Source organism: Lissotriton vulgaris, chromosome 4_1 (assembly GCF_964263255.1).
Source record: "Lissotriton vulgaris chromosome 4_1, aLisVul1.2, whole genome shotgun sequence".
NCBI classification, from domain to species: domain Eukaryota; kingdom Metazoa; phylum Chordata; class Amphibia; order Caudata; family Salamandridae; genus Lissotriton; species Lissotriton vulgaris.
The window spans coordinates 1,311,963,735-1,311,988,666 of NC_141691.1; the positions used below are offsets into that span (position 1 = coordinate 1,311,963,735).

At 42.2% G+C, this 24,932-nt stretch overlaps 1 protein-coding gene across 3 annotated transcripts in view; it reads left to right on the plus strand.

Annotated features, from left to right (window-relative positions):
• Window positions 1-22,953, plus strand: part of DSEL (dermatan sulfate epimerase like) — a 148,257-nt gene extending 125,304 nt beyond the window's left edge. For all 3 annotated transcript variants that reach the window (XM_086965546.1, XM_086965547.1, XM_086965548.1), the window contains exon 2: window positions 17,647-22,953. In XM_086965546.1, the coding sequence (XP_086821672.1) occupies window positions 18,380-22,030 (3,651 nt within the window). In that variant the 5' untranslated portion in view covers window positions 17,647-18,379 and the 3' untranslated portion in view covers window positions 22,031-22,953. The remainder of the gene's footprint in view (window positions 1-17,646) is intronic.
• The last annotated feature ends 1,979 nt before the right edge of the window (window positions 22,954-24,932 follow it).

Genomic DNA, 24,932 nt, shown 5'->3' on the forward strand with positions numbered 1-24,932 from the left:
TTCGAACCATCGTTCTTGGAATTTTTTTGAGTGTTTGCAGAGGGATGGTTTCATGGCAATCCTTAGGCCTCGGGGTAAGCGTTGGTTGCGGTGGTATTTAATGAGGGTGCTCGCATGGAGCTGTTTGTTGATTTTTCTTTTTGTGAGATATAATAGTTGCCTTATATTTTGCTCCTTGAACCTGCTTGTAGTTTCCTGTGCTAGTTCTTCCCGGATAAGTGAATATATGCGGTCTGCTTCGTCTGCTTTAAATGCTCTGGCCTCTGTGCTTTTAGATATTTCTTCATAGTTACTCATTATGGTTGGTTGAGATGGTTTTAAGGTGTGCTATTTGTCCAGTGGACGCTAGGAAGGGTAACAATAAGAATTGATTTTAGGGCAAATGCACAGCTATTTTCACTTGAGTTTGTCAAACAGTTTGACTGCGTTTGTTGGTGCTCCAAAGGTGGCGTCGAGAGTCCCACGACGTCAGAAATACATGAATTGGATGTGATGCTAGTGGATCACTAGCTTCATCCCGTTAGGCACACATTTGTTGTCTATTTGCTAGAAAGAGACTTCCACACTAGTTTTTCTATCTTTAGCAATGTCCACGGACTATATTGTAATTACTGTGACTGCTCGCACAGACTTACTATAATATGACCCTGTTTGTTTATATTCACCAAATGTTGATATGTATTCAAGTCAACCCAGTTCAAACCACTAGTACATACACATTAGGATCCCCCGATCTTTAAGTAGACCCATAGCTCAGTCGTTATGAGCGGATGCAGGATCACACCCGACTCACGAGTTCGCATCCTTATAGTGCGCGTTGCCGCCCACTTACTTTCTTAATTTACTATTTCTTACTACCCGTATTTCTTTTACTTCCTAATTATACAACCTCCAACTTCATCATAGCAGGATGTTTTTACATCTACAATAAAGACGTGCGACCGAGCCATAGATACGCGGCAATATGCATAGCCACGCATCTTACCGCTAAACATAGTCTGTTGTCCATATTCACGGTCACAAGACCATAACTTCTTTTGAATCTCAAAAACGCGGCTAGACTTGCTCTACGCCGGCGTTTGCAAGGAAGCCAGCATATCGGAAAACGCTTCGATCGCTCACCAAGGTTAGTCAACCATCGACTTCCCATAACCCTAGCGCGTTAATCCATGAAAATGAACTTACAGAAAGTCTTACATTGACTTTCTCCGTTCGTTTTACAGATTCGTTTTCAAATCACAAAATCACGATAACAGGCTTGTAAGTGATACGATGCTTCATACCCAGTCATGTGTTTATTTATGAACCTCACGGGTATAGGGGTTACAGAAGGTGTCACAATAATAACATGCACACAACCATAGTGATTCATGCAACTATCATTTTATGTATTTTTTATGCACTTTATTTACATGGCAAAAACGAAAAAGTATCCTAATGGTTTGTTTATATACATTCTTGTAGTGTCTGTTCCCTGACGAAGGGCATCAACTAATGCCCGAAATGCATTGGATTTATCCATAAGACATTGCCTTAAGTGAAATATGTGTACAAAACCAACTAATTATGATTGAAAAGCAAGAGAAATGAAAATACAAATGAATTAAAACATCACAATCAACTAAATTGAAAAACTAGTGTGGAAGTCTATTTCCAGCAAATAGACAACAAATGTGTGCCTAAAGGGATGAAACTAGTGATCCACTAGCATCACATCCAATTCATACGTTCATGATATAGCATATTCTAAAGTTGAAATTGATACAGCTCCATGCCTTTTAACTTGATATTCTGACATAAAGCCCTTCACTAAGATGAAAAATTTCTATGTCGTAATGAAGTACGAGGATCGCAATAAGCCTTGCGGCCTGCAAGAGCCAGATAGTGTGCTTACAGCTGGTGCATTAGTAATGGGGGAAGCATGTATTTAGAGACGTTAGTGTATTGAAAGAAGTAGAGGGAAGTTCTCAAGTGGTTAGAGAGCCCCTTTTATAACACATAACCTTTAGAAAAAGATCAAAGTGAAAGGTTTTAAATGGTTTAAAATAATAGTTTATGTACAAAGTTTGATGTCAGCTTTTATGAGAAAAGTGAATGTCAATAATTTCAGCCAGAAATCCAAATTATTTATGCATATCTTTAATATATCGCTTGCAGCAGGATTCATAAAAGGGAAAGCACACTCAAGTAGTACAACCTAATTGCATTACACTGGCCCACGCACAGAAAGGATGATCTTGCCTCATTCACCTCCAAATTTGGAAAACCATTCTTGCAAATGATGAATGATGTGTCACTATAAGAGGTAATCAGATCCAGTCACACTCCTTTGTGGCCATCTCCCGATGTGTCAAATTCCATTCCTCCAATTACTTTGATAGTCTGTCTTTGTGCCATATCCAATTTTCACATGTGCATCACATTTTGTTAGTGTGCAGATTCACACTATTGTCCAGTGGTGGCTTTCTTTCTCCTTCTTATTAGATACAACTCCACAAAGGCTTGCAAGAAACAGATTTACATTGTTTGTTGATGCTTAGGTTAATATGTTAAAATATGTACAATTAAGTTCCAATGTTTTATTATAAAAATGAACAGACCTATTCCAAAATTATGGTGTAATTGTGGGATGTTTTCATTAAATATGTTGCCAAATGAGGTCTTATTCATCATTGATGTAAACTAGAATAGCAAATATACAGACACAGCATTATTTTAAAATGGCGGCATCCTACTACTTCTTGAACTTTGCATCAGTGGCTGTGTCTAATGTCTTACATGCACAATAAGGCTTCTGTACAGTTGTAAACGCTACCGACTAAGGTAGTAAGCTACCGCTTTTAGGCCCCACTACTGTCTTCTGATTTTTCTCTCTTTTCTTTGGTTTGCACTGTGCTGGCGAAGTTCTTACATACCTGAAGTTAGCTAGCAGACCGCCATTCACAACATAAAACAAAACTGCATGAGCTCTTCTGAGCTTTTTAAAATCCCTTTTTAGGTCTCGCCTAGACGAAAGCAAAAGCGAAGCTTTTGCTGTCTAGGGCGAGACAACTTATGTTACATTTGGGGGAATGTGGACAGCAGAGTTCCACGCACTTTTTCTGGCCGAGATTTAACCTCGGGAGCGCGCACATCGCCATGCCTCATATTCCCATTCGCAAACAAAGCCACACTCACGCATGCGCACATGCACAGCCATACACAGGCACACACACTGCATACACACACGCACCCCCCTTAAACAGACACACGCGCACACAGACAGACAGACGCACGCACGCACAGACACACTCAAACAGACACACGCACGTACACCCCCACCCTCAACCCCACTCACCGGGCTCCTCTCCCCTTATGCATGGGAAGGCACTGTGGAGCTCTGTGCCAGAAGGAGCACTGTTTGAAATCACCGCTGCCGCCTGGGATAGGGCTGCGCTGAGGAGGGCTGGACTGTGACTAAAGCGCAGTTGCAGCGGAGCGCTGTGTGCCCGTCATCTGCCCGTTGTTGGAAGCGGCGCTGCCTATGCCAACTCGCCGCCACCAGGGTCTGGGCGCACTGGGTACTGCCAGGAAGCGAAGGAGCGTTGTGTGGTAGGAAGTACCTCCACTGCCCCCGACCCGAAGGAAGCGTGAAGCGCCGTGCGGGGGAAGTGCTGTGTGCGACTGTGGCCCACATATTGAGGAAGGCAGCGTGGTATAGACTCCCACAGCGGCATTGTAGGGAAATTCAAAGTTGCCTCCCCGTAAACACCGCCGCAGCCCGGGAACTTCGGGAGCCTCAGAAATCCCGAGCGCAGCTCCTCTGACGTCAGACGAGGAGCCGCGCTGGGATCGGTGCCGGTGGGGCCGTTGCCTGGAAACGGAAGACTCGTCGACGCCGGGCGGGAGGGGCTGCTTCGCTCCTCACCCGGACAGCGCCTGCAAGGATCTAACACCCCGGAGACCCACGGAGCCTCGCACAAGTGCCTACAATCCCTGCCGCAGGTAACCATTCTGGTTTCCGGGTTGCTGCGAGTAAGCGGGTTGTGGGCCGGGCAGGAGGGTTACCTCGCTCTTCCTGAGGGGCCTTCTCTTTTTGAGCTGCCGGGGACTGTCTGTACACCATTGGGGGCCTGTTTGCCTGGACTGGTCGCTTTGGGGCATTTGTTGAGCACGACAATATCATCGTCGGGGACAGCCTTTCCCTACAAGTACAGCAGGGCATATTAACACTGGGAACTGCCGGACCTGGTAGTGTGGGGGCTGCCCGCCGATGTTCTTCACGACGGGAGCTGTCGGACCTAGTAGAGCGCCTGCGCATGCGCGGCATTTCTAACCGGGGCCGGGGCTCTCAGAATGAAAGTTAAAAATGCTGCGCATGCGCGGGCATCCCCTACCATGGCTGGCGCGCCCTTTAAGGAGGTGATACTAGTCTCTGCAGCAGTCTCACCTGAACCGGTCGGGTCGCCGGTATCCTGCAGGGAATATTGTAAGTGAAAAGCTGCGGGGTGGGGGGCCGCAGCACACAAAGCGGGTGCGACGGAAAGATGCTCTTAAGAGGCTGGTAGCTGCAGTAGGAAAGGAAGGCGAAAATGACACGCCTGTGACGCCAGTACAGGCCGGGTGGGCTGCAAACCAGCACACTGCCCGCACAAAAGTTAACGGGCATGCCGCCATCCAATCGTACGGCTGTGTGTCATCTTCCGGGATCCCTCAACCAATAATAAATTGGCAGACCTCTCTCAGACAATCCACAACAACTGTGTCGTTTAAGAGCATTGTTGTCCAATGAACAGTTGACAATAGCCTCCCAGCCAGTCACATGACAAAAGTTCAACAAACCAATCCCTGATTGTCAGAGTACTGACCTATCTAAACCGGATATGTTTTCTTACACCTGATTGAGTGTTTATGGTTGGAGCCGCTGGTTCGGTCCTCGTGCACAGTGAATACAGTGTTTACCATTGATAAAACGCAAACTTGGTAGGACTTGCACGTTCAATGCTTGTTAATTAAGAAACTGGGCATTCTTTGTTTCCAAGAGATGGCACCTGTGATAATAACCTTAAGGGGGGGGGGAGCAGAAAAAACAAGCGTGTTTGTTACTTGTGGTGATGCATTCTGCCAATGTAATTGTGTTGGAGCAAGTCGGAATAAGAACACTGCTTCGAGAAGATTATATAAACACCATTAATCGACTCACTTTGGGTGAATATAACGTTTCCCTTAATTCGATGACCTCTGTACCTCAAGGCTTTTGGTTTTCATCTTCAGTTTGTGCACTAGTTCCTTTGATGCTTCTGTATTCTAGAACACTCGTCAACATCCGTTATCGTTGATGGAAACCTTTTGAAAAGGGGCATGTGGCCTTACAGAGTTAAAATTCACTTCCTGCCCTGTCCTTACTAGCATTTTATTTGAATGCCGTCATCAGCGGCGCCTTCAGAGCAGCGAAACCAAAGACTTGGCAGTTTGATTAATGTCTGAGCCGGAGGAGGTTTCCTTAAAATTGGAGCCAAGTCATGAAATCAGAAGATGGAAGCAACCGACTCCGAAGAGAACAAGCATTTGCAATGCAATAGGTCTCGCATTTACGCGTTTGAGCTATTGGTATTGTAAATGACAATGCCTTTTATTTATGAAAAATAAAGCATAAATAAAAGCATTGTCATTTACAATGCCAATAGTTCAAACTCGCTTAAATGCGAGACCTATTGCATTGAAAATGCTTGTTCATTTTGTAGTGCCAGGATGAGAGGAAGGAGTGAGGCGCCTTAGTAGCGGGTGAGGTCTTACTGCTGCTCACCTTGCATGTTTGAAAGGATCCCATCTGGTTAGAATAGGAGGGACGCCTGGGTGTCCAGAAAGTAAATTTGTTTGTGTAGAGCAGGTCGTGGATCACTGTAAAGGATGTTTTCGAAAGGGGATAGTGGTAATGCAAGGCTGAAATGAGCACTCATTCAAGCAAGCAAATAAACTTACGACCTATATTTTAGCCGTTAAAGACGCCCATAATTGAGTTCCATTGGGCCCCTCTGATCCCTGGGCCATTGTGCCACAGCATTCCCTGCATTACTAGGAAGTAGACTCATGCAGGGGGGTGCGGTTTTAGCTATGCAGGAGACTTCTGTAAAATTTGACATCATTAAGTAGTTTATTTATCAATAGGGCCAAGTATGTGCATATATGAAATTAGCCTATGCTTTGAATTGTGTAACCAAGGAGAGCAGAGTTGTTGGTGAAGATGAGTCGTATGCTGACACTGTGCATGTGAATCCTTGTTCCAGTTCTCACTTGTTCCTTTTCTTATATGTGTTTCTGAATCCCTTCCTTCGCTCTACGATTGGTCTTTATTTCTTCGATCCATAGCTAAAGCTCTCACTATCTAACCTCTTCTTTCTTTTGAACCATCCACAATTCTCCCACTCTGTTTTTGCCTATTTCCTGAACTTTTATTTTCTCAGTCTCACACTCTCTTTTATTTACTTTATCTTGCCCTTCTCTCCCCCTCACTCTTTCTTCCCATCTGTTAGACCTGGCATCTTTTGGTGTAGCTTCCCCTTTCTTTTTGCTTCTGGCCTCTTGTTTTTGATTGTGTGCTGGACTTAGTTTTTGCTGGTGTTTGAACTCTGGGCACTTGCCCATTGCTGACCAGTGCTAAACTGCATGTGCTCTGTGCCTAAAAGGTAATGGCATTTGTTTTCTTCATTATTGGCATATTTGATTTACTAGAAAGGTGCTCGAACAGTGCACTACATGTGCCCAGGGCACGTAAATCAAAATGGCACTGATTCTCCCTCCCACATGAGTAGCCCTCCAAACGTGGCCCTGGACTTCCACTGCAGAGTCTGTGTGCACAGTTTTTAACTGCCATGCCAACCTGGCAAGTGCACCTTCTTGTGGGGACCAAACCTTCTTTTTTTCTATATGTAAGGCACCTCTAAGGTAGGCCCTGGGTAGTCCTAGGGGTCAGGTGCTGTGTATGTAAAAAGTGGGACACGTGTTTTTAAGTTTTACATGTCCTGGTAGTGAAAAGCTGCTAAATATGCTTTTCAATACAGCCTGTGTCAAAATTCAAATTCAAAAATTACTTTATTCGGCTTCAATTAAGTGAAAACCATAAAAATACATACATATGAATTAATTACATTTATGACAGTTAATACAACATTTTAAAAGAATAATTAATTCCAGAATTAAATAGCTTACAATACTATATTTGTTCTAAAAAACAACAAGGGTATGTACAACAAAGCAAAATTGAAAGAGCATTAATCAAATAAAGGTTACTCCTATGGCGAATACAAAATTTTAGAAATTTTACAATATTGTGTGCCAAACAGTCAGGTTCCATAAGTTGAAGAACCATGAAGGCAGGCCGACATTGGCGTAAACCTAAACTTTTTAAGATTGGAACTAACCAGCGCTTTCTTGGTTCTGCATAAAATGTACAGAAAAGGGTTAAGTGTATTAGAGATTGGGTTGAGATATCATCACAGGGGCAAGGAGATAGCAGGTTCGACCAGTCATTAATTTTTGGAAAAGTGACTAATCGATGAAAAAAGTTGAACCTAAAACAGGTCAACAGAACCTGTCATAACCATTCAAATTCCAAGTTAAATAAGGCAGATGGCCACTGTCGATTGAATCAGCAAAGAGTTTTGAGCCAATGTTTTATTGGCTTCAGAGACCAAATGCAGATCTGCTAGATGGCACAGGCATAAGGTTTTTAGTTTTTTGCTTGACACTTCTGCTATTAGTGGGGAATTATGGTAATATTTTTCCCGGCCCAAATCATGCAGGAACTTCTTAACATAGCAAATCCAATTAATCTTGGCAGAGTTTTTGGGTGCAAGGCAGTCCTTCAGCAAACTTTGAGTAAAAACAAATTTTTCGGATGACAACATTTGGTGCCATAATAGAATTGGCTGCATCTTAATGGTATCAGAAATGTAAGGTAGGCCTAATTCTATATAACAACCAAAAGTTGAGGTGCCTTGCGGAACAGCAAGGAGAAACCTCAGGGAACTGTTCTCCGCTTTTTGAAGGACTTCCACCTGTGCATAGCCCCACACCCTGCTCCATAAATAGCAGTGCTAATGCATTTTGCCTGGTATATGCGGATCGTCTCAACTGGAGATCTTTTTCCTATTCTCTGAATAAAACTTACTAGTGCCATGGTTGACCTTAAAAACAGCAGCTTTCTGGCCTCTATAGCTTTTCTCCATGAACCCTTTTCATCTATTAAAGTCCCAAGATAGGGATATGTAGTTGTATTCTCCACCCTGGAATTATTAATGAAAATGTCTCTCCTTTTTTTGTGCCAGACTCCTGAGCTCATTATAAAAGTTTTTTTAATATTGATTTTTAAATCGAGATTAGACATAAAGGCAGTATATCTAGTAAGTGAGCGTTGGAGTTCCAGGGGAGTGCGGGCAAAAATCACAGCGTCATCTGCGTAGAGAAGAGCGGGTATGGGACGATTGTAAAGTAAAGGTAGGTCCTGGCACCCCTCCAGCATGGCTTTTTCTAGACCATTAGTATGAAGAGTAAAAAGAAAGGGGGCCAGGACACAACCCTGCCTGACACCCCACTTGACCCTAAACGGCGCTGTCAGCTCTCCTCCTATTCCGAATCTCACTCTGGCCATTGCGTTATAGTACATTTCACGAAGGAAATTAATTAAAGGAAGGTCAACACCCATTTCTATTAAGATGCCCCACAGTTTCGAATGGCTTACGCAGTCGAAAACAGATGTTAAATCTACGTAATCCATATGCAGTTTCCCACCTTTCACATTTACGTATTTGCCCATAATTAAAGTTAGGTTTAAGACTTGCTCGGTGGTACCATACCATCCCTGAATCCATATTGGAAGTCAGACAAAATTTTTTTTGTCATCCGCCCAATGTTGAAGGCGTTCTAATATAATACGCCCAACAACCTTTCCGAAAGAGTCTAATAACGAGATGGGGCGATTACAAGATGGACTTTGTCGATCTCCCTTTTTAAATATCGGTACAAGGATGGAGAGTGACCATGAGCCTAATTGTTCAACTTTACACGTTGCTTCCAGAACTGTATGCAGGATCAGGGTCCATAGGTCCTTGTTAAATTTGTAAAGGTCAACCGGGACCCCGTCAGGGCCTGGCGCCTTTCCCCCACTGCTTTCCATTAAAGCTAATTCAACTTCATCCTGAGTAAAATCTAAAACAAGAAGAGTAAATGGAGATTTAGTGAACACACCATTCGTCCCTATTGGGGTCTGGGCTGTCGACGCGCTAGCAGTTTGTCCAAAAATCTGGGAAAAGTGTTCCACCCAAGATGTTTCATCATTTGCCATTTCTATTTTACTAGATTCTCTAGTTCCTGAGAGAAATGGGGATTTAATTACTTTCCAGAAGGCAGCGATATCTTTCATTAAGCAACTCTTATGGAGTTCAGCCCATAGGGCCCGATTCACAGAATGAACTTAAGACTCAATCCTAAACTTACTACTATTTTGGTATTCACAGAATTCACTTACTACTTGTGGCATTCACAGAATGCACTTACTACTTTTGGTATCCACAGAATGAACTTACTACTTTTGGTATTCACAGAAGTTAGGATTTTGTCTTAAGTCTGTCTTAAGTCTGTCTTAAGTTTGTCTTAAGTCTGTCTTAAGTCTGTCTTAAGACAAAATCCTAACTTCTGTGAATACCAAAAGTAGTAAGTTCATTCTGTGAATGCCAAAAGTAGTAAGTGCATTCTGTGAATGCCAAAAGTAGTAAGTGCATTCTGTGAATACCAAAATAGTAGTAAATTTAGGATTGAGTCTTAAGTTCATTTTGTGAATCGGGCCCATAGTTCCTGTTTCAATTCAGTTTTCCTTAATCGAAATGCGCAATGATAGGTTTTTCGAAGATGGATTATTTCTTGCTTATTTCTAACTGGGTTATGAAGGGCGGTTTTCAGATTTGAGTATGCTTTGGTACAAGTACTGTTAAACCAGCCAACCTTGTTTCTCTTATTCCCTTTGGGTTTAACACATAGGGCTTCCTTGACAGATTTGGTCACAACCATAAAATTGTCTACGATCTCCTGGGAGGTAGAGCACTCATCTAAACAGATATTAATATCTCTCATAGAATTCTTAACAACTTTCTCCGTAATCTTAACCGGATCAGCATATTCCCACTTGAGTGAGTAACCATTTAATTTATTCAAGACCAGGCTTTCCTCGCCATGTGATCTCAGTTGATAGGTCTTATCTCTCCCCTTCGGGAGAGAAAGAGTTATGGAATTGGGGAAATGCAGCCAGATTCATCATTGTCCCGTTTTGCGAGTCCTTAATAGCGATTATTAAGCAATCGCTATTAAGGACTTGGAAAACGGGATTCATGTAGGAATCGCAAAATAAATTGCGATTCCTACAGCTTCCTTATTTGCGATTAGCAAATTGCTAATCGCAAATAAGGATGCGATTTCAAGGGTGCCAGGGCTGTCCAAAGGACACCCTGTAGCACCCCTGAAATGAAAATGTAGACTGATGTTGCACACACACATGTCCAAAGGACATGTGTGTGTGTAACATGCAACTTAGAAAAAAGCATTTAAATGCATTTTTCTAAGTTTTCGCTATTTACCACGAGGTTTGACTTCGTGGTAAATAGCGGTCCTAAATTGCAAATTCGCAATTTTTAAATGTTTCATGAATAGCATTTAAGGAATCTCTAATAGAGATTCCTTAAATGCTAATCCTCGCAAATTTGCGAATTCTTTATTAGCGATTTTTGCATTTGGGATGATGAATCCCAAATGCAAAAATTGCACTCGCAAAGGGCCAGATTCTCAGAATCTGGCCCTTTTGCGAGCGCATTTCGCTTGATGAATCTGGCTGTTGGTCTCCAAAACACAGTCATGTGTTTTAAAATTTAAATTGAGAGGTGCCGCTGTGCAAGACAAGAAGATAGGGCATATGTATCAACACATTTCCGCATAGACACAGAATGGGCAAAACCCTTTGATACATCTGGCCCAAAGTCTATACAACTAGAGAATCCTCTACCATTAAAGGTTGAAATAAGAGGGACTATAGGTGACATTAGTTCATTTGCCAAAGACAATTGAAGAATAATTATAGTCTCGTATAAGCATGCCCCGCTCTGATTGTGTAAAAAATTAGTCAGATTGTCCTCTTTCTCTTCTTGTAAACCGCAAGTTATATTATCATTGTGGGCACACATGGAAAGGTTAAAATCACCACCCCAGATAATAGAAGGGCTTTAATTTTGATAGATGTTTTTAAGTTCCAAAAGGATATCGCATATCTCTTTAAGGGTATCAATCAGCTGGGATGGTTGTAGGTTGTTATAAAAGTTAACTATAATAAAAATATTGAATTTGTTAAAATCAAGGATAATTATTTGGAAGTTAACCTCCAATTTTAGGGCAATAATTTCCCATGCTGCGATTAGGTTGGAAATATAAATCGACAGACCTCCTTTTGCTCGCCCTGATAAGGACGGAATAGCGGGCAAAAGATATGTTTTATAACCATTTAGATAAATAGGTGATACAGCCCACGTTTCTTGAAAGCAAAAAATGCAATAGGTCTGCGAAAAGGTCAACCACTAATCGCAGTTGATCTTGGATCATAGGCCAGCAATATTCCAAAAAAGGATATTCAATAGTGGCCCTCTCAGGGTGCTTTCTTCATAGGGAATAAATATAGCAGAATCTCCTGTATGAACTGGAGAAATTACATCTGCACTAATAACAGGGCTTTAAGAAACATTATGTTTGGGCCCGGAAGTCTTTGACACGGACCTGATGTCAGAAGTGACTAGGGAAGATACTAGTTCCATCTCCTCTGGGACCCTCATGGGATTCAAGGTAGATATAGATACAATGCGTGCCCGCTCCTCCCCCATTATAGGCAAACTAGGTGAATTTTCTAAATGGATCTTGCTGGATCTTTTCTTCAGGCTATGCGTCTTTCTAGAGAGGTAAGTTGATTGTCAGTCCACTGCATTTAGAGGGGATAGTCCCTCGAACATATTTGGCGTTAGGATGGAGACGGTCCCTACTTCTCTTGGCCTAAAAGTAGGTTTATAAAAGAAACCCAGAGGGACAGCCATAGTACTTGTGCTTTGAGGGGAGAATTCCTCCTTATTCATTAATAGAGATCAAACCATTTGGGGTCGTCGAAAGTTTATAACAATGCAGTCAACAGGGATGGTCTTTACAGAGGCACCAACCCATCCCACTCTTCGGAAAATCTTGATTTCGTTAATATGGTGGGGACTAAAGTTCATAAATTTGATCAACCAGTCCGCTGCTTTGTTTCGGAGAGTCATCCAAGATTTGCTCTGCCCCTGTTTTAATGCAGGAACCCCAGTTAATGTTCTTACATACGGGCAGGAAGCGGGTGGTAAATCTTCCTGGACTAGGATGCTCAGAGGTTTTTTGAAGGGTATTTTGTCTATCCAGACCTATACTGCTCTTGTCTTCCTCCTTGTTGGAATTCTTGGGTTCAGTGTCCTCAACTACACATGGAGGTAAAGTATCTGTTTGTGGTACTCCTGATCTACCGCACATTTTCTCCTGATTAGGGATCCTTAGTCTCTCTATATGAGGGGGGTTGGATCCCTTTGTGCCAGGGCGAGGTACTATTTTTCCAAGGTATTACCAATTGAACCTACAACCTCTATCAACTGCTCATTTTTTCCTCCAAACGCCCAAATCTTTCTTCAATGAGACTGCTTATCTGGAGCATCATCGAACTGATCTTGGATTCTAACAATCCTCTAACTAGATCTTCGAGGATTACCTTAGTACCTAAAGGAAACTCATTGAAGTTGGAGCTAGGTACTGCTACCTGAGTACCCATAGATTTTGAGGTTACATTTATTTGTGTTTCCGCTAAAGCAAGTACTCAGGAGCCAGAGACAACGGCTCCTTTGTTGCTGCAATCTTTACCCCCTTTGCACCTTTCTGCCTATTTCTCGCTATATTCCGGTAGGACAACTTAGTTTGTTTACGGGTTTGCAGTCTTGTACCTAGTGGTGAACTATTTTCAATATCCCTCGCTTGATTCAGTGAATGTGAAAGTTTATTACCCAGCAGAGGGTTACTATCTTTAGAATTAATAATAATTTGGGATGTTAGGGGGATATTAGATCCTTCTTCCCCAGTCAGTGGAAACTGAATGGAGTCAAGTGAGAGCCGCCATTCTGTTTGCTGAATCTCATGAGTAAGAAGCGACTCAGCTATGGTCCAAAAGGCATCTAAGGGCTCTTACGTTTCTCCATTTTTCTTAATTGCAATAATGCCCACCAAATAACAGTGATTAGGTAGCTGATACAAGATGCTTAAGATATTATGAGTCGGAAACCATTTGGTCGGGAGAGGGATAGAGAAACTTAAAATCTAAGAATGTGCACAAAAGCTTACTGTTATACTCCTTTAAATGCCTCCTGTTTGAGGGAAGTTTAACCAAATCCAATAGGGGATACAAAAATATGTGTCTGGTGGGTTGTGCTTAAATTTCCCAATGATCAATCGTGAAAAGGATATTATAATATTATACAGTTTAAATCACTCCCTTGGAATTTGGGAGTATGATAACTTACAAAATAGAGAACGCATTTTACGTGTAATAGAGGGAGCTGAACTGTTCGTATTTGAGTCAGGAGAGTTCGAAAGTCAATAAGGTTCTTACCCACGCCACAATGACACAGCCCCTGAAAATATAGAACCAAGGGGGATGGCTCTGCCCTGCGACTTCCTGGCCCTGAGAGGCACACGCGGGCCTGCCCTTGGCCTGGGCTTTGCCCGGGCGCCGCCCGCGCGTGTCCCGCGTTGCGTGGGGCGGAAGCGCTTTAGTCAGGGGAGAGGCGTTACTGTACTGGCGTCACCAGGTCGCGTCAGGCAAAGGATTGTGGGGAGTGTAGTTCCTCCTGCCGGCCGTTCCCCTAATGTCAATGTCACCAGGCAAGTGGGCGAAGGATGGAAGCCTTTCCTCTCACGACGCACCCAGAAGAAGAGCAAGCAGTTCCCCTCACGTCAGAATCGAGGTAGGAACCAATTTCCAAAAGCGCGTCCCGCATTCCGTGGGGCGGGAGCACTTTAGTCAGGGGAGAGGCGTCGCTGTACTGGCTTCACCGGGCCGCGCCAGGCAAAGGATTGTGGGGAGTGTAGTTCCTCCTGCCGGCAGGTCCCCTCACGGCGATGTCACCAGGCAAGTGGGCGAAGGATGGAAGCCGTTCCCCTCACGGCGCACCCAGAAGAAGAGCAAGCCGTTCCCCTCATGGCAGAATCAAGGTAGACACCAATTTCCAAAAAGCGCGAGACCTGTGTCTCCCATAGGTTAGCATTGGAGCTGGCCTGCAGCATTTTACACAGGTATCTTCCAAGTGGGAGCAGATAGGAAATTTGAGTTTGTTGTCACTAGACTCACAATTTAAAAACACATCTTTTAGTGAAGTTGATTTTGAAATTGCAGGTCTGAAAATGCAATTTTTAGAAAGTTGGCATTTTCTTACCTTAACCTTTCAACGCCTTTGCCTGTCCGTAGAATATACATCTGGGTTGGATGACAGTTGGGCGTTGTTTCATTCTAGAGAGTCACACACAAAGGGAGCTGAGGTGTTCCCTGCATATCCCGATAGCCCATCTCCAGATTGATGCGTCTTTCTGATCTAGAGTGGTAGGAGGGGTTGACATTTGCACCTGAGTAGGGCTGTGCCTGACCCCACACAAAGAACTGCATACCCCCTTGTAGTCTTTCTGGGACCCGGGCCAGGAAGGGCATGGTCTTGTGCACTGCAAAGATCTTTCTTTGAAGTCTCCCTACTTCAAAGGCCAAAATTAGTATAAGCACTGGACCACTGACACCACAACAGTAGAAACACTTCTGGACTGAAGACATTCTGCCAGGAAGAAGAACTCTTGGACTGCCAGGAGGGACTGCCACTTTTGCCTCGGAGTGAGAGGACAGGACTTTGCTCCTGCTTTATAAAGTTTCTCCAAGGGCTTCAGTTAAGCCTGCCTCCTGTTGGAAGTCTCCTGGCCATCAAAGACTTTACCTGCATCTTGCTAGGAGCACCTGGGCTCCTCTGCTGTGAGTCCTGACCTGCCAATTGGTGACAAACCCAGTCCTGGACCCTTGGAGGTGATTCTGGTGCTGCAATCAAGAAATCGAGGTAACGACTCCGAGCATCAGTCCTGAACCGGCTCACCCCTGCAAAATCGATGCATCGCCACGGCCTGCAAAGAAGTTGTGTTCCCCACTTGCCAAGTGCGCAGTGCAACGCTGCGACTTACAATGCAAGCCCCACTGGTGCCGCGGCACCTCTAAAGTACTGCCGCTGCATGAGTCTCGAGCATTGCTTCACCAAAGTCCGTGACGCACCGCTCTGACTCTGACGCTGCGCCTGTGGCATGGTGGTTTGATATTGATGCCGTAGAATTGACGCACTGCGCTGTGACTTTGCTGCATCATCAACACTGCATTGCCTTCAGGACACAAGGTCTTGCACGTGCAACCTATGCATCACCTCCCCTGCGCCCTGCATCATCTACGGCGTTATCAGCTCAACGACCCTGCACCACCTCAAGGAACGGATGCATCACCTTGTGACACTGACACCTCACCTCCTTTGTGCCAATGACCTGCATAGCAGTTAGGAACTGGTGTGACTCCTGCCTTTGCGTTGCCTCACCTCCTCTGCGCATCTCACCATCTTTGACTTTGTGACACATTCATGATCCTGTACAGGGGGCTGTGCTACTCTTGTAGCCAGCTTGCGCTCCATATAGGATTGAATTTATAGATTTGTCCAAGTCAAGAGTGACCAAATAGCCCCGGTTGGAGCAATTGTTTTCTAAATGCTATAAATGCATTTAATATTGAATGATTCATATCTTGACTTGTGTATGTTGGATTTTTTTCATCCTTGTCTTGTTTCACTCAGATAAATATTGGATTTTTTTCTAAACTGGTGTGAAGTACTTTTGTCGTGTTTTCACTGTATTACTGTGTATGTGTGTGTGTGTGTGCACAAATACTTTTGACATTGCCTTTTTAGTTTGGCCTGATTGCTCTGAGCCAAGTTACCCGAGGGTGAGCAAAGGTAAAATCAGTGTGTACTACACTTACGCTGACTAGAGAATGGGTTCCTACTTGGACAGGGTGCAAATCACTGCCAACTAGAAACCCCATTTCGAACACCCTGTCTACAGTTTCTCTCTGAAAATCATTGTTTCCTCCCTCCCTCCCTCTCTTTTTTTTTTCTTTGCATCCATGTGTCTTGGTTTTTCTCTTCTTTCTTCCCTTGTCCTTTCCCTTAGTGGTACAGGTAAAGAATGATAGTGGCACACCTGTGAGAGCTGTACTTGAATGAAGAGGGGAGAAGCTGACGCCCATGTAGGGTCTGAGAGTAATGAGAAGATAAAAAATTAACATAGTGGATGTTAAGCTAGTAGCCGCATATGATCTGTGAGTAAAGAATAGTTGGAAAATGGCATGGCTGAATATGTCCAACAGTCCTCATCTGATGCCATGTTTCTGTGCAGTTCAGTAAGGCATCTCAATTGGTTGAGCCTAGAACTCCCGTGGTGATGTCCTCTACATCAAAGGCATGTGATGCCATTTCTGAAACCATAAAAATCATACCAGTATTTTGCCATGGAATGATGGCAAATATCCTGCTGCATTCTGTTTGAACGACTGAAATTTTTTTTGTCTGATGAAAATCTGTACCATGATAAACATAAAAGAAAACATAAATGTGTATGTTCTTCCATAATGCAACCCCTTACCTTTACATTCTAAGTAAAAACACCAAACAGTTTTTTCATGTGCACTTGTAAAAGCAACTGTTTGTAAGTATTGTTTTAAATGTTTTCGGAGGCATGTTTTTAACACTGTGCAACCAATCACAGACTAGCCTGTTAGGGAAACATGGAGGGAAACCTTCTAACAGATGTTGTTTCCTTCAAGTACCGCAACTTGGATGGAGGATTGATAGTTGTTAGTACAAGGCTAAATGTCTCTTTTTTTGAGCTGATAGTCTAGCATTGTACATGCAGAGTGGAAAGGGGAGCTATATTAATATTTTATGATGAGATAGCTGAAGGGCTCAAAAAAGTTAAATACGTTATACAGTAGCTCAAGGGGGAAATAGGGAGAAATACCATAGGGAAGGAAAATAACTAAAATATTGGTGTTGAAATACTATTTTCTGTTTATCGTTCTATTTTTTTGCACGGCTTGGGGCAGAAAATGCAGTTGTGTGGGGAATGGTGGTGTTACTTTAAGTAAAGACCCTGTGTCAATCGTAATTTCCCGAATATTGAAACAAACATTGTCCACAGCAAACTCAAATCCATGCCTCGCAGAACACATATACAGCGTGTCTTTATAAAATCAAAACGGACTCATTTTGCTAATATCGGCCATTTTCTTTTGCTTTCTACTTAACTAATGTGGGGGGGCGGTGGTGTGTCACTTATATTTTGGTGTCCCGGCCTCTTTTCTGTCGCCGTCCAATCCTATAAACATGTAGCTGCATTGATTTAGCCTGTTTTCAATACTGTTGCTTTATCTATTCTGAATAGCCATTGTTGGACTGTGCGGTTTCAAATTACTTGTTTCTCAGATTTATTTCTTGTCTTTTTCAGTTGATGAATCCAACCGCTGTGCAGCTGGAAAGAATGTACGACTTCCGGAGTCGGTAGACATTGAGCTGCTTCGGCTGCTTGAAAGGCTATGAAACCGGGACAAGAACTGAAAATAACAGATTGTTACCACGTTACAATGTTTCAAGAGCAAACCAGCGGAGCATTGAAGAGTTTTCACAAGCTTCTGACGGAGCAGACAGCAAAGAAGGGGTCTGAACATGTCTGCGGCTCAGGAAACGAATAAACCATCACTCATACATTCCACGTCTGGCTATACTTTTGGAAATGCAAAGCATGACGTAATACATGAGGGATTCCATTTTGAATCAACTAAATGAATTCATCGTGACTCTAACGTCTGCGAAAATTATTTTTTTAGCTGCATACAGAGTTCCTTCACCGTTAACTGTGAAGTACGATTACTTGGCATTGCACTTTGAAAAAGGCAATGAAAATGGATATTTCATTTAGAAGGCTTCCCTACGGGGAACCCAATGTCTAAAATAAATATGTGCTTTCTGAAATATATGTGAAGAAACACATTTTCACCCCTTTTTTTTGTTTATTCCCGTTTTAGCGTCTTTACAGATGAATGCAAACACTATCTCAGACACTGATATTCGGAAGATCCCTGCAAACACATTTTTTCTCAGAATGTGCATACTCTGAAAATAGGAGCACTTTGTTTGGAAAAGCAATGTTTGCCTGAAGGGAAGCATTCGCCTAATGGATCATGGCTCTGATGTTTGTAGGACATTACTTCTTCATGGTATTTTTCACCCTAGTTCTCTCCCAATTTGAAGGATCTGTAAGCAATTATTCTGACTGGCGGACTTTCACAGACGACTCGGATCAATACCAAACGCAGAGACTGCAAGATGTTGTTGCCAGAGTTCAGCAGCAGGAGTTCAGTCTTCATCCAAGCTTGTATTTCGATGTGGAGGACGTTCGCATAATGAAGCAACAGTCCCGCGGCAGCCATTTGCATTTATTTAGGGCAATCAGGAATGCAGTATCAACAATGCTGTCCAACCCAACCTACTTCCTGCCTCCAACTAAGCATGCTGATTTTGCTTCAAAGTGGAATGAGATTTATGGCAACAACCTACCACCCCTGGCAATATATTGCCTCCTTTGCCCAGAAGATCAGGCCGCCTTTGCCTTTGCGCTGGAGTACATGGACAGGATGGCTGGCTACAAGGACTGGCTGGTCACAAACGCACCCGGAGACGAGGTTCCCCTTGGCCACTCCCTCACTGGTTTCGCCACAGCATTTGATTTCCTGTATGGCTTACTAGATGATAGCAGACGACGTAGCTACTTGGTGAAGATACAGAGTGTGAGTGAAGAAATGTATGAATATTCGAAAGTGCGCTCTTGGGGCAAGCAGCTGCTTCATAACCACCAACCCACTAACATGATAGCGCTGCTCACGGGAGCTCTCGTCACTGGCCTCTATCAGGAGTCCCGAGCTCACATTTGGAAGCAAGTCGTTGTTGATGTAATGGAAAAGACCATGTTTTTGCTCAATCATGTGGTTGATGGCTCTTTAGATGAAGGAGTTGCATATGGCAGCTATACATCAAAATCGATCACTCAGTACGTTTTCTTGGCGCAGCGTCATTTTGGTATTAATAACTTGGAAAATTACTGGCTGAAAATGCACTTTTGGTTTTATTATGGAACCCTCTTGCCAGGCTTTCAGAGAACGGTAGGCATTGCAGACTCAAATTATAATTGGTTCTATGGTCCAGAAAGCCAGTTAGTATTTTTGGACAAATTTGTGTTAAAAAATGGAGCAGGCAACTGGCTTGCACAGCAAATCAGAAAGCATAGGCCAAAAGATGGGCCTATGGTACAGTCTAGTTCACAGAGGTGGAGCACTCTTCACACAGAATTCATATGGTACGATCCAACCTTAACACCTCAACCTCCTTCGGACCATGGAACTTCTAAGTTGCATATATTTCCCAACTGGGGAGTCATTACATATGGAGCTGGATTGCCAAATACTCAGACTAACACATTTCTTTCATTTAAATCAGGAAAGCTTGGTGGCCGGGCTGTCTATGATATAGTGCATTTTCAACCGTATTCCTGGATTGATGGATGGAGAAGCTTCAATCCTGGTCATGAGCACCCAGACCAGAACTCATTTACGTTTGCCCCAAATGGTCAAGTTTTTGTTTCAGAAGCTCTCTATGGACCAAAACATAGTCACTTAAATAATGTACTAGTATTTGCCCCATCACCTACTAGTCAGTGCAACAATCCTTGGGAGGGGCAACTTGGTGAATGTGCACATTGGCTGAAATGGACAGCTGATGAGGCTGGAGACACAGCTGGAGATATCATAACTGCTAGCCAACATGGAGAAATGTTGTTTGCAAGTGGTGAGGCAGTCTCTGCCTACTCATCCACCATGAGACTGAAGAGTGTTTACCGTGCTTTGGTACTTTTAAATCCCCAGACCCTACTAGTAGTGGACCATATTGAGAAACATAAAGACTCTCCCCTTAGTTTGGTTAGTGCCTTCTTTCACAATCTGGATATTGATTTTAAGTACATACCTTATAAGTTTTTAAATCGATTCAATGGGGCCATGATGGATGTATGGGATGCCCATTACAAGATGTTATGGTTGGATCACCATGGAAATAGCCCTGTTGCGAGGATACAAGAGGAGGAACAGGCTGCTGAATTCAAAAAGCGCTGGACACAATTTGTCAATGTGACCTTTCCCATGGGAAGCTATGTAACTAGGATTGCCTACCTATTCTACGGGCCATATGTCAATGTTTCCAATCTCAAGTTTGTGGATGATAGCAAACATGGACTACGAGTTAGCTTAAATGTCAATAATACAGAGAAAATAATATCACTGGTAACTGAGTACAATGACTTGAGTGCACGATTTAATTATCTGGGTTTTGGTGGCTACGCCACAGTGGAAGACCAGGAAACAATTACTAGATTTGGTGTGGGCACAGGAGTTGTAGGCAAAATCCCCTCAAATAATAGGTACTTGTTACAGTTTGGATTTAAAGTGAATGCATTGACAGGACTCCTCATGTGTGTGAGTTTGGCTGTGTTGTTTTTTCAATGGAGGTTTTACAAATCTTTCAGGAAACTGATGCGCTTGGGCCTGATCATTGTTATTACACTGTGGTTCATTGAATTGATGGATGTATGGAGCTCCTGCAGTCAGCCCACCTGTTCAAAAGAGAGTAGTGATGCAGTGGAGAAGGAAACAGACACACTGAAACGAGCACAACGAACTGACAGCCTCTCTCTTGACTTGCCAGATGTTGTGATTACTTCATTACCTGGTTCGGGAGCAGATATTTTAAAGCAGCTCTTTTTCAACACCACTGATTTCCTCTACATCAGAATTCCTACAGCCTATTTGCCTATCCCAGAAAGTGAATTCAAAATTGACCCCTTTATTGATGGTTGTGAATGGAGCAACTCTGATGTTCAAGATGGTCACTTCCTTGTGATGCGAGGCTGGCTCCAGTCTCTTGTCCAAAACACCAAGCTCCATTTACAAAACATTCACCTGCATGAACCAAACAAGAGTGTGCTTGCTCAGCATTCTGTGGTGACTAAAGAGAAGAAAAAGAGATATCAAAGGAAAGATATTGTAACTGACAAGAGGAGTAGATTTAGAAGTAGTTCTGACAAGGATGCAGAATATATAAGACAGCTAAGGAGACATCTTGTGTATTACCCTCATTCACGACCTGTGCTCAGCTTAAGCAGTGGGAGCTGGACTTTAAAACTGCCTTTTTTCCAAGAGGTTGTTGGCTCATCTTTAAGAGCCTTGTTTGTTGTAAGAGACCCTCGAGCATGGATCTTCTCCATGACCCACAATAGCAGGCCTAACTTTTATAGTGTGAATAAACTTGCACATCATCTGGATCTGATGTTCAAAGCTCAGGATAGCAGAGAGAAATGCAATTCTAACTCAGGTCTTGCCTATGAGTACGAGTCACTAAGAGAGGAGATATCCAATTCTAAATCAAATGCAGTCTCCATGCTGGCATATTTGTGGTTTGCAAACACTGCAGCTGCCATGAGAATAAATAGACAGTTGCCAAAAATAAACTACCAACTGGTTAAATTTGAAGACATTGTACATTTTCCACAAAAAACAACTGAAAGTATTTATGCCTTTCTTGGCATTCCTGTGTCTCCAGCCACTTTAAACCAAATATTGTTTGCAAGCTCGACAAACTTATTCTACCTACCCTATGAAGGGGAGATTTCACCAACGCATATTGACAGCTGGAAAAGGAGCATGCCAGAGGAGGAAATTAGGCTGATAGAGAATATCTGCTGGACTTTAATGGATCGCTTAGGATATCCAAAGTTCACCAATTAAGTGCTGCAGGTCAGCATTTATTTGCACTAATGAGCTTCATATAATTTTCTTAAAAAAACAAAAAACAATCAGAGCTGTATGTTTTATTCTTGTAAATGTGTACATTTGGTTCCTTGCAGAGATACTATTTTGTAAACAGGGAGTTGATATTGCAGATGTGATTTAAATATATATATATATATATATATATATGTATTACTTTTTAAATACTTACACCATTCCACTAGTAAAGTCAAATTACATTTTAATTAGGGTTACCAGATTCTTCTTCTCATTTGTTTAACTTATTCTAGTCCACCTTTTCATTTAAAAGCTGCTGTAGCGTAAAACCTCAACCTAATTGGTCAAATCGGAGTGCAACTTCCAGAATCCATTGGGTTGTTGGACAAAAGTGGCGGACTAGAACATAGTGTCCTTTATGAGATAAAAACTTCTGGTAACCCTACGTTTTCTGAAAGATAATGATTGCATTGTTTGCACTGCACTGTGGCGTTAACAATATCTCAATCGTTAACTCTCTCGATCCACTCATTAACCTGCTTGGATCTGTCAACTAATCCCAGTGTCTTTCCTCAATCCCGTCATGGTTTCTTATAAAATGATTCGAGCAATGAGATAGACCAGTTACACCTTTTTAAGATGTAGAATCACTTGTTCAAAATATAGTAGCACATATTGTGATTGATTGCAGATTTTCCACAAATATTATGGTGCCCTGATATATAAATGTGGTGATATCATGGTAAAGTCAAAGACAAATATAAAGTATATGTAATTAACAACATTCTATTTCTGTACTATTGTGGGGAAGTCATATATAAATTATAATGAGACACTTTTTTAAAGTTTCTTGCAGCAAAATATAATTTGATTATTGTTGTGCTTTCAGACCATTAAACTGTGATTAATAAATTGGAGTAAAAGGGGAGTGAGTGAGAGTTGTTATAAAAGGTTTGAAAAGTATTGTTTACTCCAAAAAACATTTAAAACACCAAGAGTAAATGTTAAAAGCTATTACAAGGATAAGAATGACATTTAAGTAAGACAATGTATAGAGAACTCTATGAAACATATTTGAGGAGGTTTACTTCCTACTGCACATGCACATTTAAATCCATTTATTGCACAGTTTTTGCTATTTGGTTCTCAACGCGTCTTGGATGCAAAACTTGATTAGAGTAGAAATGTTCAGTTCCCAATAAGGATTTCAGCTCATGTACAACCATATGACATACTTTCTCAGTAATAGTGTGCGTTTTTTGGACAACACAAATGTCAAAACTGTACACGACTGATTCTGAGCACACCATCATAATGTGTTGGCCTTAGTCCTGCTAGCTCACAGTGCACCATCTGTACCCCTAACTAGGTAAGGTGATAGGTGAAATGTGCAACCTCAGAAAATGACAACTCTGACTCCCTAAGTAAACCATGGTAACAGATATAGAACCGCTTTAGTTTGTTTACTCATGCATTCCCAAAGAGACACGCAAGAAATACACAGTATGGCGTTTCAATATTTATTGAAAGGCAAGAGCGTCCCTCGAATTAACCACAAAGGTGGTAAGAAGTGTACTAGTGGTGCCAGGCTTCTGGTTATTTGGCAATACCAATCACACAGATATAAACAGAACAGCAATTCAATTCACTGGACATAGGCCAACCATTAAGGACATTTATCAAGAAACAAATTACACCCATATAGCACACATATTGTATTCAGTCTAAGCTAGAGAAAAAACAGGAAAATTGTTTTTGGAAAAATATATATCTTTTGTGTATTTATTCAGGAATGCAAAATTATCACAATAGTAACAAATGGTTTAAAAAATATACATGCAGTATATTGTACATTTAAATAAAAACATATAAAATCACAATGATAAACAAAACCAATTTACACGATGTAGGTTTAAAACAATTCACAAGAACAGGGGTCGACGCGGCGTTTCGGTTAGGGAAAAACAATTGACAACCTTCTTCAGGACCAAGTTCTGTATTTTATTGCTGGCTTCCAGTTCTATCCTAGAGGGCCAGAGGTCGGATTCTGCAAAAGTTGAAACTTTTGCAGAATCCGTGGGACGCTAATGGAGTAGGAGCAGGGAGGCCGAATCTCAACTTCCAGTGGCAGAAGAACCCCCGCCATTAAATGAACGTCAAAACCGCAACACAAGCCAATTGAAAAGCTCGTGGTATTATCAATTCGCCAGTTATTATAACCTGGCCAAACTGAAAATCAATATCGGTGGCTCGTACTACCAGAGCGTGAACCTCCCCAATACAAGCATAAGACATTAGTACTGTCCATGCTACATCAAAAGCATTGAGAACATTTAGTACAATTATTATTCGGATTTCATAACCGACCTCTGGCCCTCTAGGATAGAACTGGAAGCCAGCAATAAAATACAGAACTTGGTCCTGAAGAAGGTTGTCAATTGTTTTTCCCTAACCGAAACGCCGCGTCAACCCCTGTTCTTGTGAATTATTTTAAACCTACATCGTGTAAATTGGTTTTGTTTATCATTGCGATTTTATATGTTTTTATTTAAATGTACAATATACTGCATGTATATTTTTTAAACCATTTGTTACTATTGTGATAATTTTGCATTCTAGAATAAATACACAAAAGATATATATTTTTCCAAAAACAATTTTCCTGTTTTTTCTCTAGCTTAGACTGAATACAATATGTGTGCTATATGGGTGTAATTTGTTTCTTGATAAATGTCCTTAATGGTTGGCCTATGTCCAGTGAATTGAATTGCTGTTCTGTTTATATCTGTGTGATTGGTATTGCCAAATAACAAGAAGCCTGGCACCACTAGTACACTTCTTACCACCTTTGTGGTTAATTCGAGGGACGCTCTTGCCTTTCAATGTTACTCCCCTGTCCCAA